The sequence below is a fragment of the Atractosteus spatula genome, chromosome 11, assembly GCF_055471065.1.
Source record: "Atractosteus spatula isolate fAtrSpa1 chromosome 11, fAtrSpa1.hap1, whole genome shotgun sequence".
Taxonomy (NCBI): domain Eukaryota; kingdom Metazoa; phylum Chordata; class Actinopteri; order Semionotiformes; family Lepisosteidae; genus Atractosteus; species Atractosteus spatula.
Window position 1 is genome coordinate 39,373,620 of NC_142716.1, and position 16,820 is coordinate 39,390,439.

The window sequence follows — 16,820 nt, forward strand, 5'->3', positions numbered from 1 at the left end:
CCTACACCACAAATAATCTCAAAGAATTGTTGATTTCATAGCAGAAATTCAAGTGCACCTTTAAAGAAAAACCTAAACTAGACATACTGTACACATTTTATATAATAACAAAGCTTTAATTGACTATATAACCGGGTTGGTTGTGTTCAGGCTGGGCTACAAATCAAATGATATTTTTATAAATATCACAATTATAACCAAAGGTTTTAATAGTGTGACACTGAAGAGTAGACATTTGGTTTGTGAGTGATCTTACATAGTGTTGAATCTAATTATTATTATTAATATTATTATTATTATTGTTATTGTTATTATTGTTATTTATTCACTTTTTAACGTTACATTCAATATTACTTTAAGTAAGTGATTCAGTTGTCTGAGTTACAGAATGCAGGTTGAAAATACTCATTTTTAGTATTGTAGCATTAAAATGTTAAAGACCCATCACAACAGCTAGGGGAAGACAGTAAATGTGAGATAATGGATGCAGTTTATGTGATCTACAAGACTTTTTGTGTTTAGAACATTTTAATTGTCCCGTCATTACCATTCTGGTGAAACTCCCCTAAAAATTACCACTTAATTTATTCACATTTCTCTCAAGCAATATTAATCCTTAGAATACTGGAATTACATTCACAGATTTTTTTCTTATTTATTTGGAAAATAGATGCAGGTTTGCATGTTTTAAATGTTTTAAAGATCTTTGATATTCTTCCCCTCTACATACATTAGAATGGAGCTGGAGCTAGTGTTTGCTTTCCAGTTTGTGATCCAACCAGCATGTAATCGTGTATTTTGTCATCTCTCATCTTGTTTTTAAACACTAACAAGTTCATTTTTTTGTAAGGTGTGTGAGTTTACAAGGAACAACACAGATTTTAAATTAAATAATCAGATGATATTTCCATCAATGTGGACTAGCTGGGAGGGCCCAATACAAGTTTAGTAAGTAGTGTTATTACTGTCTTTGTATTGACAATTTGGTGTGTAATGATTTAAAAGTTTCAGTTTACACTTTCAATTAGCATTGACCATCTAGCATTTAGTGCTGTCCTTGCATCTTAGTTGTGTGATTGATTATGATTGGTCTCGGACCAGGTATGCCGTTCCTCTTTTAGGAGAAATGGTAAATTGTAATATTTTACATGCTAATTGAATTATATGGCAGTTTTCATCCAATAGTATACTAAAGTTGTTTACACAGAGGAGGGGACCCAGTTCACCTACCACTAAAGAGTAATGCCCATCTCCATGACACCGGGCAGCCATTATACAGTAGCAGCAGCTCTGTACAGCAGATCAGGTAGAGAAGTGAGAAATTACATCACCACTTGAATTAAGTAGGGAACCTGAGGAATGTCAGATTGTACAAGCCTCGAATGAATGTTTATCAGGACGAGGGCAATAATCTCGCTAGTCTCTCTAAATATTTAATTAGATCTTTAATGGGCAATTAGTGAGGACCTTGGTTTAACATCTCATCTGAAGGACAGCACATCCTACAGCATAGTGTCCCTGGTCAACATACTGTGGCATTGTTTGGAAATTGTGGTCTGCAGGGAAGAGCATTACCTACTGGTCCACCAAGACCACTTGCCAGTACTAACCAGCCTCAGCTCAACTCAACAGCTTTTGAGATCTGACAAGAGCAGGCTATGGAGTGATAACTCTGCTGCTTACTTGGCTAACAAATAAGGCAAACATTTAAAAATAAGTAACTGTTGCTCTGGACCATGGTGTTGCACCAGGAATAACTGAATTTATTTAAAACTATATATTTATATAAAAGGTTTTGTTTGTCCTTTCTGCCTTTATGTATAAGGAACAGTTAGTCAAGCAGGTTAAAGGTTGAATATTACTAGCATGCACGCAGTTTTGCTTTTTTTATTCTATAAATAAAATGTAATCGAGGCTACAGTGTAGAGATGGATAGAAATTTATTTTATTAAATCTGTTTGGAAAAATACATGTCTTTGAAGTTACATTTGCTATAATCCAGTTTTCCCTTTGTCAATTTATGGTCTGTAAAGGCTTGTTTGCTAATTTTGTCCTCACTAAAGCTTAATAAACATGTCAGATGCTGTTCCTCTGTACTTTTCTTTGATCTTATAATTGACAAGTAGGGCTGGTATCCTGTATAATTCAACTCCCTGTTGCTGTTGCTGTTGAAAGAGCCATGTTTGGTAGAAAAGCCTGGGGATACAGTTCCAGACTCTTTGACTTTTGTGGAGAGAGTAAGAAATACACATTCAAATTGAAGGAACATTCAAATGTTTGAGGACAGAACCTGTCAAGCAGTAATACATTTCAATTTATTGTTATATTTCATCATATAACATTATAATATGTTTTTAGTAGTGAGTAGCAAGTTTTAGAATCTTATGCCAGATATGATGGGATATGCCACTTGATTTTTTTATATGAAAAGATTTATAGGCTTGCAATTAATAGAATCTACTAAAATTGGATTTTATTTTTTTCTAAGGTTTGTATTTTCTATAACATTCCACAAATGGAATCTAAATTAGAAGTAACTTACATTCATGCCAGTAAGAAAATACAAGATTTTTAATAAGTCTGATAAGATACTGTGTCATAAACCCTTGAGAATCTGCTCCTGTGAAAGTCAAGGAGAAAACAGTGTTAAAAACAGTCTTGAAAAGGGCCTGGTAGATTTTGTCGTGGAAGAGAAAAGATATTGAATTAAAACTTGAAGAATTACACATCTGAACAATATTAAAATATTTGAAATTTGAACAGGTAGAACAAACATAAAAACAAGAGAGAGGATGACAGGAAATCGATTGCGGAGATCAAACAGAGCTCTGACAAGAGTCCCCCCTGGGTAATCCCAGTTTCTTCTAAATGTAATTGTATCGAGTTGGTATCATTGTCCTAATGATTCGTTTCTAAATCTAAAAAGTGTCACACATGCACATAGTCAGCAGTAGTTTGCAGAACATCCTGCATGTTAAATAGAGGTCAGTGTCAATCAAGACCGGGATAAAAAGCTAATGAAGAAATGGAGGGAAAACAGTACAACAGTAATTATAATTACAAATACAGCCCTCCTCAGTGCTAGAGGGGGAGAAGTTAAAAATATTGAAAAGATAACATGCTCACAATCAATTTTTTTTTAATAGAATCCCACCACCACCCCCTCCCTTAGGCATAGTGCATACAGTACATTAACATAGTGGACATATCTTGTACCTTCTGCTTCCATAATTAAATGCTGATGGGGAAAAAAGGTAGCGGTGGTATTATTAGTTAAAAGAATAAAAATAATGACAAATAAGGAATGGGGAAGAGATGTAAGTACTATTTAAGTGTAGGACTACAGAATCAGAAGAATTTTGTGTTTCTGATTGTTACAATCTGGCCTTGTGTATCTTCAGTCTCTTCGGAGTCGTGTGGCAGTGATCTCTGAGTTGGTGGGGTAGTAGAAAAAGCATTGTTCATCTGAATTCTTTGCCCTTCAGTTTTACATTTAGTAAATATAAAATATTACTTATATTGAGGTCAACTGAAGGGTCTCTATTGCATTACTGATTATTTTTACAAAATAATAAATTTGTCATGCTCATTTACATATAGTAATGTATGTATTATGTATGCAGACAACAACAAAAAATAAAAACACCATTGTAGAACAAAAGAATTGGACAATTATATAAACAGAAAGTTTACAAATCTAACAACAAATGTAAATGGTGTTTTAGCATAATAATTTCCTTGCCCTCTCCTGGGTTGAACCCTTCCTTTTGCTGTTTGAAAATTATGCAAAATGTGTACTTGAGCTTCATGCTGAAAAAAAGAGCAAATGTTTTTTTTAATATTATGTACAGTACCTAAGCACGCTGTACTGTATGTTAAGTTGAAGCTTGTTGTTATACTTTACCTGCTTACTGCTGCTTTTTAATGCTGTACTTCCATGAGAGGAATACCTCAGCAGAGCAGATTAATGATGGCTCTGGTTTGTTTCGAACATTCCAAAATTAAAAATATTAGAAGAGCATAAAAAAAAACATAATTAAAAGAAAGCCTCACACATTTTTTTAATCTTGTATTTCTTTTTCCAATATTTTATTTTAATTTCACACTCAGAGGGCAAGCGGCAGATACAAATAAAGTCCAATAGCACAACTACTCACATTCTGAAACACCACATCATTGAAAAGCTTTAAGTCTTTATCAGTGATCCAACCAACATTTCATAATATATTAAACGGCAGAAACAACTAGAGTTCACGGTAAAGCTTAGTAGACTTCATATTGGCAGGGATATATCTATTTATACTGTACATCTGTTTATACCCCTGAGCAATTAGATATACAACTATGTACTTTACTGTAGTTACTAAGTGGTTAATTCTCAGTGACAAAGACAACAAGGACAATGTACAAAATACTTCTTAAGGCACTTAATGAAAAAGCCCATCTATTGTCTCTATTTAAAAGAAGTTCAGAAAAGGGTACTTTATTTAAAAATAAAGGTTTTAAAAACAGGTGCTTTTTTCTTATACTGTATTAAAACAAAGAACTATATACTATCTGTAAAATGTAAATACTGTATGATGTAGACTCACAGAAACAAGGAAAAAGTTACTTTACTAAGGATGATTTTAAAAGCATTCTTCTCCACAATGCACCATGTTTTCCCCATGTAATTATAAAAGCTTAAGAGTATCAGCCTTGTAAGAAATGGAGAGGAACTAAAGATTGTCCAGAACCTCATAGTATTCCTGTTGTGCATCACGTGAGCTGCAATATGAATGCAATTTCAGTCACATGAAAGTCTCACAGTTCTTAAATCACTGGGATCTAAGATACTCAAGGGCTTCTTTTATTTCATAACAAAAGTAGCCCATCTTATCAAGTACCAGCTATCAGTCTAAGTAATATTTTAAGAACAGAACATTAAAATAAGATGTAAAATTCATTGCAGGCCAACATAGTGCATTAACACTAAAATGGAAGTAATTCTTCCATGCATTTCAATTTTTATCAGAGCTGTTTAATATATTTTGGAATGCCTACGTAAATAAAAAATGTGAAGCCTCTCAAATTGGCCTTGAGACCAAATGGATCCCATTGTAGAGCATGTACCCGTCTGTCTGTTGAGTTAAATTGCACTGGAACGTATCAGTTCAAGTAATGACTGAGGGATGTTTTTCTTCAACCTTTCCTCCTGCCGGGGGTATTATTATACACAGCCTGTCTGAAACTCCCAGTTCTGAAAATGTAGAAAATATACTTTGATGTTTCTAATGGTAATTGAGGTAATTAAGGCTCTGGGTGTGCTGCTTTCATTAAGATACCAAATTTAATCTAACTGAGGAAGAAATGAAGATGTTATTCTGTTCAAAACAGCTGGATTGTTGTAATTCAGTAGTTTTTGTCAGATAGTGGTTGTTTAAGTGGTTATGCTGAACTGCAATGAACCTACAGTATGGACTGAACTTTCAAAAAGCAGTTTATCAGTTTTGATCATCAACCCACTCCCTTTTTAAGCATAGCTGCTGCATTGGATTAGTTTTTTTAATAGATCACATTTTGTTGTTTTCAGCTAACAATAGGCATCATGCTGTGCTTCAATACGTCTAATTCTGGTACAGTATATCTGAAACACAGCACTAGAATAAATAGAACAGGTTACACTGCACTTATGGAACCATCTGAAATGTTATGTAATGTTATGTAATGTATGTATGTTTGTTTGTTTTGTTCCTCTTAAATGAAAATCATGAAAAGGAATAATTGACTTTTAGTTTTTTAACTGTTATTGAAAACTGTTTTTGTTTTTTCAGCCTCTCTCTTCACTGAGAATATGGTATTATAGAAGACAGATATTGTTATAAACAGGAGTTTAACTTGCATAACTGTGGTTACTCTGTAACTCCCTACCAAACTCCTACTTGTACTCATTTACATTAGGTGTTCAACAAAATTGTATTATTCTTAATTCTCACACAGCCTAAATTTGGCCTTGTTAGACCAGAGCCACACTGGTAATCAATCATGCCAATCATGAAATATAGCCCTTTTCTTTTAGTTCAATCTTTCTTATCCAGGCCTAGACTATCTCAATGTGCCAGTACATACCAGCTATCAACCATGTTTTTCAGCTTTTAAGAGTAAGGAATGTGGTTCATAAAAAATATGGAGTTTTTTTTTTTGCATATTTACTGTATATGGTCACAATCTTTTCAGGTTTTTGAGCTTTAAAGTTCACCTCACTAAATTTCCAAATGTCCACTTACATTTGTGAAGCTGTTGTCTTTTTGTGAGACATTATTCATCTTTGTCAACACAATATTCACTGTATCATTTTGGTATACACACAAAAATGTTGATTACAAAGAAAACAAAATTTAACAAATTCATATTAAAAGCTTCAGCAGTTCAATTGTTCTTTTCAGCAATTTCAATGATTTTTAGTTATAGTGGCTTAGTTCTGATTCTTAGGTCTTTGGAGAGATTATAAATAAAAAGAGATATTGACTCAGTATTGCTAGCCGTTGCTCAATAATTCATTTGGAAAATATTGCCCCCAATAACTAACTGTCAACCAAAAATTATGGTCTGTTACTTTTTCCATGTATCTCTTACTCTATCCCACTTTATTTTTATTTTTTACTGACACTTTATCTCCTTTGTAGACATCACTTTTTGTGGTGTTTATCCTTCTTTTTCACACTGTTTTAAAAGATATCTTTGAGCTTTGTCATATTTATGTTTCCCTTTGGTCGGGTGTATGTTTTTCTGTGGCATACCAAAGCAACTTAATAGTAAGTGCAGTCAGACCAGTCAACATACGACTTACCATATCTGATGAAGGAATGTTTAAACCTGTCTTGTTACACCTCTTTTTTCCCCCTGTCACTCAAAGTTGATCTTTTTTTTCTCTTTCTGCACTCCAGGACGTGTATCGTTCTTCACCTCTGGCTCAGAAAATCTCCACCGTGTGGAGAAGGTCAGCTGGGGCACACGATTCGCCATCACTGTATCTTTCACCTGCAACCCTGACTATGCCATTTCTGACCCTGCCCTGCCCTAGAAAAGAATTCCTGGAGAGCAGCACCGCCCCCTGCAGCTCGGAGGACTCCTGGAACACAAACAAAGGATGTGGGGTGGGGTGGGAGGGAGAGAGAAAGGAAAACAGTAAGTGACAGCCTTAACAGTGCTTTGTCTGTTTTTTCTTTTTTGTAAGGTATACATGCCTTTAAAGAACATTGTGAAGGTTTGTTTAGCCCAATATTGTAACTGCAAAGCACACAGAGAAGATGATAGGTTAATGCATTAAACACATGTGAAATCACTGCACCAGTTTCACTTTAAAGCCTGATTTAAAGTCTAATTTTGCCTGCAGTTGTTCACTTGTGTTAATGTGTTTATCCCAATAAGAGTGTTCTTTTTTGCTCCATTGTTTCTCATGTAAATCCTAAAAAAGCTGTCATCAATAATGTCTATAGATTATCTGCAGTTTATATATAGGCAGAAAAGTATCCCAAAACAAACACATTTCGCATTTAGTTTACTGAGGATAAGATGCCAACTCCTGCACATGAATCAGTTTTAATCTCAATTGCTAAAAATAGTTACCTTCTAGATTTAATGATTTAATTAACATATTGATTTTTATTAATGATTTCTAAAAAAACATATTTTATGGTCAGCACCATAAGATATTAAGGTAATCAAAAGGGGGGTTCGCAAGATACAAAAATTGTTCAAAATGTTTAGAAAATTAGACAAAAAAAATCTGGTTCTTGCCTAAAGTTTCACCTTGTCTTCTGATTTAAAGGCTTTTTTGTTATGTTTTGGCTTTTTTTTCTTCATTTTTTACCATAGTCCTTTATTTTTCTCATATTTGTGTTTTTTAAATATGGGATTTATCTGTATATCTAGTAGAGAAGAATAGAAGTAGTATTTCTGTAACAGGATGGGAGTTTAGTGTTACCTCTAAAGACAAAGAATGTCAGAGAACTGAGACTTCAAAATTAAGTATGAAATACTATACCACCCTGTCCAAAAAAAACACTGTTACTTTTTCTACAATGGAAGTTTTTTGCAACCTATTTACTTTAAAAATACTGGTATATACAGTACAAAAATGGTAAAGTAAAACAACTGATGTAAGGTGTTATGGGAAATACAGTATGCTCACTTCCAATTGTCTTGATTTTGCTTTTAATTTATAATTCTGTATTGATATGTGACTTCTGTGTTATATTATTTATAACAATGTTAATTATTTTTCACTGTTTGTTTCACTGGTGCAGTTGTGTCACCTGGACTGTTGTTTTCTGAGGGAATGTGCTGATCGGAGGGTCATCACAGATCAGGTTTCTGGGTCCTCCAATAAAACTGGGACATGTTTGATCTAACACAAAATCAACATTCCCACTCAACAATCAGGTGTATTATTTTTTAGCTAATCATAATAGACTGGATAATGTTAAGATTCAGACTATTTTTTTACAGATATGACTGAAAAGCTTAATCAAATCATATTATTTGTTTCTGTATTTTTATTGAAAATATGAATAAATAAACACTTTATGTTCAGCCAAAAGAGAGCATAAAGTACTTCTGGTCACGTTTTGTTGGCTTTCATTTTGGGGGGACTTTACTGAAAATGGTACCTAAAAATATATGAACACATACTGGTCTGAAAAGGGTTTTGAAAAGCTCTGGAAGTGCTTTCAGTGGATTTAAAGGTGCTTTTTTGAAAGGATCTTCCTGGTATCCCAAAAAGTTAAAATCAGTTTATTTTCACATGTACAGTCACATTCAACAGGTGGCATGTAGCACATCGATTAACATGTCTACACTGGAGCCATGGGTTCAATTCCAGACCTTGGGTGCTGCCTGCATGGAGTTTTTATGTTCTCCCCATGTTTGTGTGTATCCTCCAGATGCTCAGTTTTCCTACCACAAACCAAAGACATACTGGTAGATGAATTGGCTTCTGGGAGAACTGGCCCTGGTGTGAGTTTGAGCATGTCTGTATTTGTGTCTGTGTGCCCTGTGCTGTACTGGCGTCATGCCTTGTCATGCCTTATTCCTGTTGCTTGTAGGGATAAACACCGTCTTCCCTGCCACCCCGAATTGGATGAAGCAGTTAAAAAAAATGGATGGGTGGATATAACATAGAATATATGGGATTTCTATAATGAATTGTAATGTTAATTTACTTTACTTAATTAAATGTTAATTGTGATTGTTTTCTTTATAATAATCACTGTGACCCTCACAGCATCGGGGGAAAGATGGGGCCTACTAGCCGGCTTCCACTGAAACATGCACTGCCATAAGTTTGTTTTTGCACAGCCCACAAAATTAAAAGTATCCTTTAATGGTTTATATTCTTAAACCTAAAGGCTTTAGTAACAAGATAAGACAGTTCCAACTCGAGGTAGAGAATTTAACGTACTATACTTTTTTCAAATCATTTTACTTATTATTACTTTATATTCTCCACACTTAAAATTATTGTAAATGAAAAAAGTTACAGAGAATAATTCATGCCAAATTGGTGTCACCTTCAGTGATCAATGTATTCTTAACTGGCTGCTTCTGTTTTCATTGCTATTTTCCATACAAAAAAATGTAAGACTCAAAAGGAAAGATAAGACTGTGCAAGCTGACTTTTTTGCTTTGAGCAGTGCTAATTTGCATTGCAAATAGAAATCCTAGATGTTCACTCAATAAGTCGTATTAGAATCCGTTTCATTGCAGTCGTTGGATAGCATGCAAGTGGCCATCAAATACATACAACAAAAGAGACATAAAGAGCAATGACAGAATAGGAAGCACATTATGTAATAGAAAAGTCCAGATGAAAGAAGCTACTGTATATTTGTAATGAACAAAAATGTTTTGTGATCACTTCATGTCAAAAAAGGTCTTCTTCCAAATTACTTTGAGACACACTGTAGGTGGAGTCTCAGGAATATGTGTGCTGTGTCTTTGCTCTTTGTTTAATCCTGTTGGAAATCTGAAAGCTAGAAACATTTTAAAAACTTCTGTAAAAGTGCTTCCAATGAAGAGATGGGAGATTGCTTAGCAATTTAGAAGTCACTTAGCATAAACACCAACAGATGATTGATATCAAGGTTCAGGACTGGGAAACTGGAGCAGAGATATATTACTCTGTCTCACCAACTTACAAGTCATTTAGCAAATAAGCAGTTTATTTAAGTCACCTTCCATGTGAAGTATACAAATCCACAAATATCTTAGTCCAGAATGGTGTGAAACAGGATTGATAAAACAGACTCAGTTTTGTAAGGAGTGGGGTAGGACACAGTGGTCTTACTGAGAAGCAATCAGTATGCTAGAACAATGAGACACATTTGCACAGAACAGGAATTACATTGATTGAACTTCAGTTTTTCGCATCCCTAGAGACTGATAATAAGTGGTGGGAATGCAAGTGAGGATGAGACCTTTTCTTATCAGCAAGAACCAGATAAACTGTCCATATCAGCAGAAGTCAATTAGAATCTGCTCCAAATGCCTGTATTATACATTTGTCTATTATTATTTGAAAACATTACTTTATTTCAGTGTAAGGAGAAAATGGTGCTTAGATAATTATGAGTTTTAAGATCATGGTAAAACCTCTGTGCTGTGAATGTCATTTAGTATTTAAACCACAAAGATTGAACTATGTCTTGCCAGCTCTTGCTGGGATATGAAAAGCTCTCATGAGTTTTCAGGGCTGAACAAGCTTTCTGTATAAGCACACCATGAATAAATTAGTACATAATAAGGTGTGATGTGTCTTTATGGGAATTACTCATGATCAGGTCTGAACAATTTTGTATTAAGTTATTACTTTTAAATGGTACACAGGCAACTCACACATAAAGTTGCTTTGTTGAAACAGAAAAAAATCATTGTAATAAATTTTACACATTTGATATAGTCTTTCATGAAAAATCTATCTGTTCATGGTCCTTTCCTACTGATACTGCCATAATCTGAAAGTGCTATAATTGAGCTGAGAAGCTGTGAACAGGAGTAGAAATATGTCGATTTTCTAAGATTCCAATTTACAATGTGCTGTACTAAGTCCCCTGTGATGATGATGGATTACAGCAGAATTAACTGCTCACCATGGAACCAAGGCGTACACTGGGTCCTCTTAGTTCTTTTGCACAAAATCTCAAATTCAGTGAACAAATTAAGGTGTGGAAGCCTGCACCCACCTAAACAAAATTTCACACCACATCACAAGTGCTATAAAGACGATGGTGACTAACTGTAGCCCCAACAGGAGAGCATTGTAAAAAACTCCATTGAAATGTGTGGTGAGGGGGGAAGTACAGTATCAACGAGTATTTGAGATTTAAGAGAGGTTCTTAAAAATTGATACTGAGAAAGGACTACAGTCAGAATGGATTCCTGAATGTAATTTGTAAGGTTCTGTTACTATAATGTTTTGAATACAGACAATAGATTGAAGAACAATGTCATGACAGTATAATATTATAAATAATATTCTAAGATTTAGAACTAACACCCCTATATCCAATCTTAAGTTTTGTTAGTGAATCACTGATGGATTTTGTATGTTGCAGAAGAAATTGAGCAACAGCATCTTACAGAAGGTTCTGGATTTTAAAATAGTCATATTATATTATTCTTATGGACATGTTTTATGTACATTAGATTATTTGTTATGCATAGTTACTGTTGTGACATTAGGCAGCAGTGTGTTTGTGCAAAAAGTGTAATTGGCTTTAGAGATAGAGGAAAGCTAATTCCTTTAATAATAATAATAATAATAATAATAATAATTAGTATAATTATTATTATTTCTTACACTTATACAGCACTTTTTCTGGACACTCCTCTCAAAGCACTTTACAGGTAATGAGAATTACCTCCCCACCTCCACCAATGTGCAGCATCCACCTGGATGATGCAATGGTAGATATACAGTTGTGTGCTTTCAGTGGGGAGGAGAACAGAATGATGAAGCCAATTCATAGATGGAGATTATTAGAAGGGCATGATTGGTGAAGGCCAACGGGAAATTTTGTCAGGACACCAGCATAACTCCCCAACTGTTGTCGAGAAACACCCTGATTTTTAATGACCACAGTTAGTCAGGACCGCAGTTTTACATCCCATCCAAAGGGCAGTGCCTTAGGATCCACACAAGCTGCAGGGTGAGCTCCCCCTACTGGCCCCTATAATATCTCTCGTAGTTTTTCCCAGCAGGTCTCGCATCCAGGTACTATCCAGACTCACACCTGCTTAGCTTCAGTGGGTTGCCAGTTGTGAGTTACAGGTGATATGGCTGCTGGCTTTCTCCTCTGTAAATTCTCGTAATCCATTTTAAGAATATTCCTGCCAGACAATGCAAGACCACACAGTGAAAGGCTTATAATGACATGGCGTCAAGAAAAACTTGAGTCATGTAGAACATTTGTGGGACCAAGTCACCAGTGTCATCAACAGGAGGTGACTGTGACCAGCCACCCTTCAGCTAGGTACAGTGCACAGGTGTCCACATCTGTTTGTTTAGAGGCTCAACAGGCCTGTGCCACAGCACTTCTAAGGTTGTGTTAAATTAGGTCATTCTTATGCTAATTTTAAAATGTTTCCATTTCATTATCTTGTGAAATTTCATACTGATTACTTACCGTGATTTCGTGATGTATAGTTCTGTTCCCAGTTTCATACATTTATATAAAATAATCCCACCTACAGTACATTCCTTTTGTGTCTCAATATTTCACAGGTGCAGAGCTCTCTCTTTCTCTCTCACTATCTCTCTCTGGATGAGTGTCTGTGACCACCAATATGTAATAACATATTTCTACAGTTCTACAAAGATGGTTATTTGGTTCATACTTAGTTTTATAGTCACACGTTTGAGATAAGTTTATCAAGCACTCTAAAGTACCTATGCTCTCCTTAAGTCATAACCTGACTGTTGCAAACAGAGAGTAATAGTGAGATTCTAAAAAATGAATAATTTCACTTTTTGTGGTTCTAATCCTGACAAATCCTTAAACACTTTTAAACTCCTCAAACTGTCCTATTATATGCTATTTAAGATATGAGCATAAAACTCTGAATGATAGCAATTTGGTATTTTGAAAGAGTAGGCATAAACCTGGTAAGAATTAAAACTCATTCGATGATGAGAAAACAGAGGTAAATAATTTAATTGTAGAATGACATGGATGATTCATAACCTACTGTCACTTGAGACATGATTCGGAGATTGAAGTCAGAACAAAAGTAAAATTCTGATTAAAGCACAACATTTCTTGGTCCTTCTTTGGCTTAAATGTGAGACATTTCTTCAAGGTAAGCTTGCAACAAATGCCCAGGATTGCCAAGGAGCAGTGTGGAAATTGAACTGATTTTGAAATGCAGTTGTGTGGAAATGGAAGTCTTCCAGTCACTGGGTTCTTAGGGAATAAAAGTGGTGCTGACTAGGTCTGGGATGGTTTATCCTAGGCCTGAAGACCCATAATGCTGTAGGTTTTATACATTATCCTTAAAGTCACATTTAAATTAACTTAAGAAAGATTGTCAACCAGAGGAGACCATTCAGCCCATCTAGCCTGTTTGGTATTAAGCATGACTTCAGTCAAGTTTGAAAATAATTAGTTCAGTTATACCAGAAGTGGGCAACTGAAGAAAGGTGAAGAATATTTACATCTTCATTCCAGATAATCTTTGAATAAGCTAATTGAAAAACAATACCTCATTTGATTTGTCTACATTAAATTGTTCTATGAGATTATAAAACCTGCTGGTTTTGTAACCAAAGGCTAGATCATGTGATTAGAGGAATAAGATGTTCAGTCTGAGCATTACAAATTTTCAGAAGCAAGATGTTTGCATTCTGAATACTGCATACCAGCATTACCTGTAAATACTTTTAAAAAGTCATTGTGTGATGGAATGATTCTAAAAGCAGTCACTAGGGGGTGGTGTGATTGCCTTTTTTTTTGCTGTCCATGCAGACTTATTTGTAATTCCTAAACAAATTTTTAGTGGGGGAAAAATGTATCCCTTGTGATGAATTTCTACAGTATCCTCCAGAAATACCTAGTTTCGCAGTCTTATTGAAGCAACTTGAAGTAACTGCGCTGAATAAAGAACGTAAATCCTTTGCAAAAAAAATATAAAAGAATCAGCTAAATTCACAATTAATAATAGTTACGGAACATGAACATTTGGGATTTATCAGCTAATCAAACAAGAAGAAAGAGCTAAAGAGCACCGCAAACACAGAAATGCCTGCCTCTATAAATTAATTCTGGAACAATTTCAATATACATACTAGGTTATGAATGTGTCAGCAAATGTAAATATGAATTCTGTTTGGACAGAAAGTCAAAGAAAACAGAGTGAGTTAGAAGCTGTTTTGTTTTTTTGCTTCATTATAGAAATGAATATTCATTTAAAAGAAGTATCATATTTTAAATATAGTCTTTCCCTTCATTCAGAATCCTGCCTGCAGAAGAAATAAAAAATATCTCCAAGATTCTAAATCACATTACCACAACTGAGTTTAAAAGAAAATTTTCTAGGATATTAACGCCCAAGTTGCTTACAGTTCTTAATTATTCTACTGGCATAGTAAAATGTCTTTGCTCTATCTTAAATGTAGAATCTGTTTACAATAGTGATGTCCAATAAAAAAGTGATATCTAGGTTTTGATACAAGATTGAGGTTTGTTTTTTGTTTGCTTAAACTTTTTTTCATAGCAGTGACTGGAAAATCAAAAGCAAAAAATGTACCATCAAAATGAATGGAGAAAGAGGTTCTTAGATGTCGATTTTCTGGTTTTACACCTTTTATCCAAGGGCAGGATAAAAGGGTTTTTGAAATAAGTTTAATTTGCATCCAACTCAATTTTGCCTGAAGTGCATCTTGAATATAAACGCACAAGAAAGCCCATCTGGGGACTTAACCTTTGGCATGAAAAAAGTGGTTTGAAGTATTTTTTTCAATGATAGGGGCTCCTCTTGTGATAGCAATCCTCCTCATTTACAGAATGCAAGTTATGGGTACCTGAAAAGCAACCATCTCACTCTTCTACGTTACCATGCTCTCCTTGGTTTTGCATTTTCCCAAGAAACACCTCTTTCAAAGTTTTTTTTTCAAGAAGCCCACAGCGGGAAGGTTAGTAAAGAACTTACACTATGTCCCTTGATTGTCCTCAGTGCAGTACATCCCATTGGCTTGTGCATTCTGTGCCATTCCTAGGTGTGTTCCGCCTTCTACATGATTTTTCTTGCTTAGGTTGAGTTTTACTTTTATTTTAGTCATTCTGTCTTACATATTTTCCCTTTTACTAATCCATCCATTTGTAATGTTGAAAAAGTAGATTGGAAGACAACAGGTGTGTAACTATTTACTGATTCTGCATGAAACCGCTACAGGGAATAATCAGTGTACTGTATCTGCTTTCAGTCCCTCCTTGCTTTAAGGTTGGTCTCCCCCTAGCCACAATCCTCCCAGGGTTAATGGATTGATAAATGGCGTCCATCTCAGTAAAAACAAGCAGAATTTAAGAAGAATAAATTATTACAAGTGATATGTACACACAACAAATTGATCTTTCAAACAACACCTAAGAAGCAGCATTGCTGCCTTGTAGTGCTGGGGTCCTGTGCTATCTACATGAAGTTTGTATGTTCTTCCCCTGTGCACATGCATTTTCTCTTAGTGCTCCGGTTTCCTTTCACAGACCAAAGACATACTGGTAGGGTAATTGGCCTTTGGGAAAATATGACCTGGTTTGATTGTGTGTCTTTGTGTGTTCCCTGTTATGGACTGGCATCCCGTCCTTTTGCCCATTGTTTACTGGGATAGACTGCAGCTTTCCCATGACCCTGTATAAGATAAAGCACTTAGATAATGGATGGATGGATTTATCAATACACATCATTTCTAGCTATGGTTTTCTGTCATACTGAAACAAAGTGCTAACCAAGAAATTTCATATTAATTACTAAATCCTTACACATACAGTATATAATGGTTTTCTAGTAATAGGGACTTCCCTTCACAACTACCAATGAGTAGCACCCACCTGGATGATGTGATGGTAGCCAGAGTGCGCCAGTACACTCACCACATATCAGCTATCAGCGGGGAGGAAAATACAGTAATGAAGCCGATTCTCTGACAGGGATTGTAAGGAGGCCATGACTGGTAAAGGCCAGGGAGACATTTGGCCAGAACACTGGGGTAACACCCCTACTCTTTTCGAGATTTTTAATGACCACAGTCAAGACCTCGGTTTTACATCTCATCTGAAGCACAGCACCTTTTTACAGTATAATATATTTTACTTACTGTATGAGAATAATAACGATACTAAGCCAGCAATTACAAAATTTAAAAAAAGGTTGTTTTGTATTTTGTTTTACAATATTCATTGAAAATTAAAAATGAGAATGAAACTGACCATAACAAAATCAACTACATACAGTAAATTAATTACATTAAAGAGTCTCATTACAAAGTATGTATACAACAGACTTTTCTTAAACTAAACAGTGACACAGTTGGGTTTATACTCGTGCTCCGTGTGTTGCCATTTTTGAAGCGCATTGTTTGAAGATCTCATGGGTATCTTTCATCTACTGTACCTATTTAACACTGTTCAGTTAAGATCCTTGCACTCCCTCTCTGTTGCTGACATATTGTTATATTCATTTATTTAACCAGGAAAAACCTATTGTAGCACCTTACTTATTGAGCTATCTTCCGAGGTACTAGTCTTCAGTTTGTCCAGAATCCTGAGTTAAAGGGGACCCAATTTCTC

At 35.0% G+C, this 16,820-nt stretch overlaps 1 protein-coding gene across 2 annotated transcripts in view; it reads left to right on the forward strand.

The window, feature by feature from the left end:
* Window positions 1-8,605, forward strand: part of ogfod3 (2-oxoglutarate and iron dependent oxygenase domain containing 3) — a 36,465-nt gene extending 27,860 nt beyond the window's left edge. For both annotated transcript variants that reach the window (XM_088927765.1, XM_088927766.1), the window contains one exon: window positions 6,927-8,605. In XM_088927765.1, the coding sequence (XP_088783891.1) occupies window positions 6,927-7,063 (137 nt within the window). In that variant the 3' untranslated portion in view covers window positions 7,064-8,605. The remainder of the gene's footprint in view (window positions 1-6,926) is intronic.
* The last annotated feature ends 8,215 nt before the right edge of the window (window positions 8,606-16,820 follow it).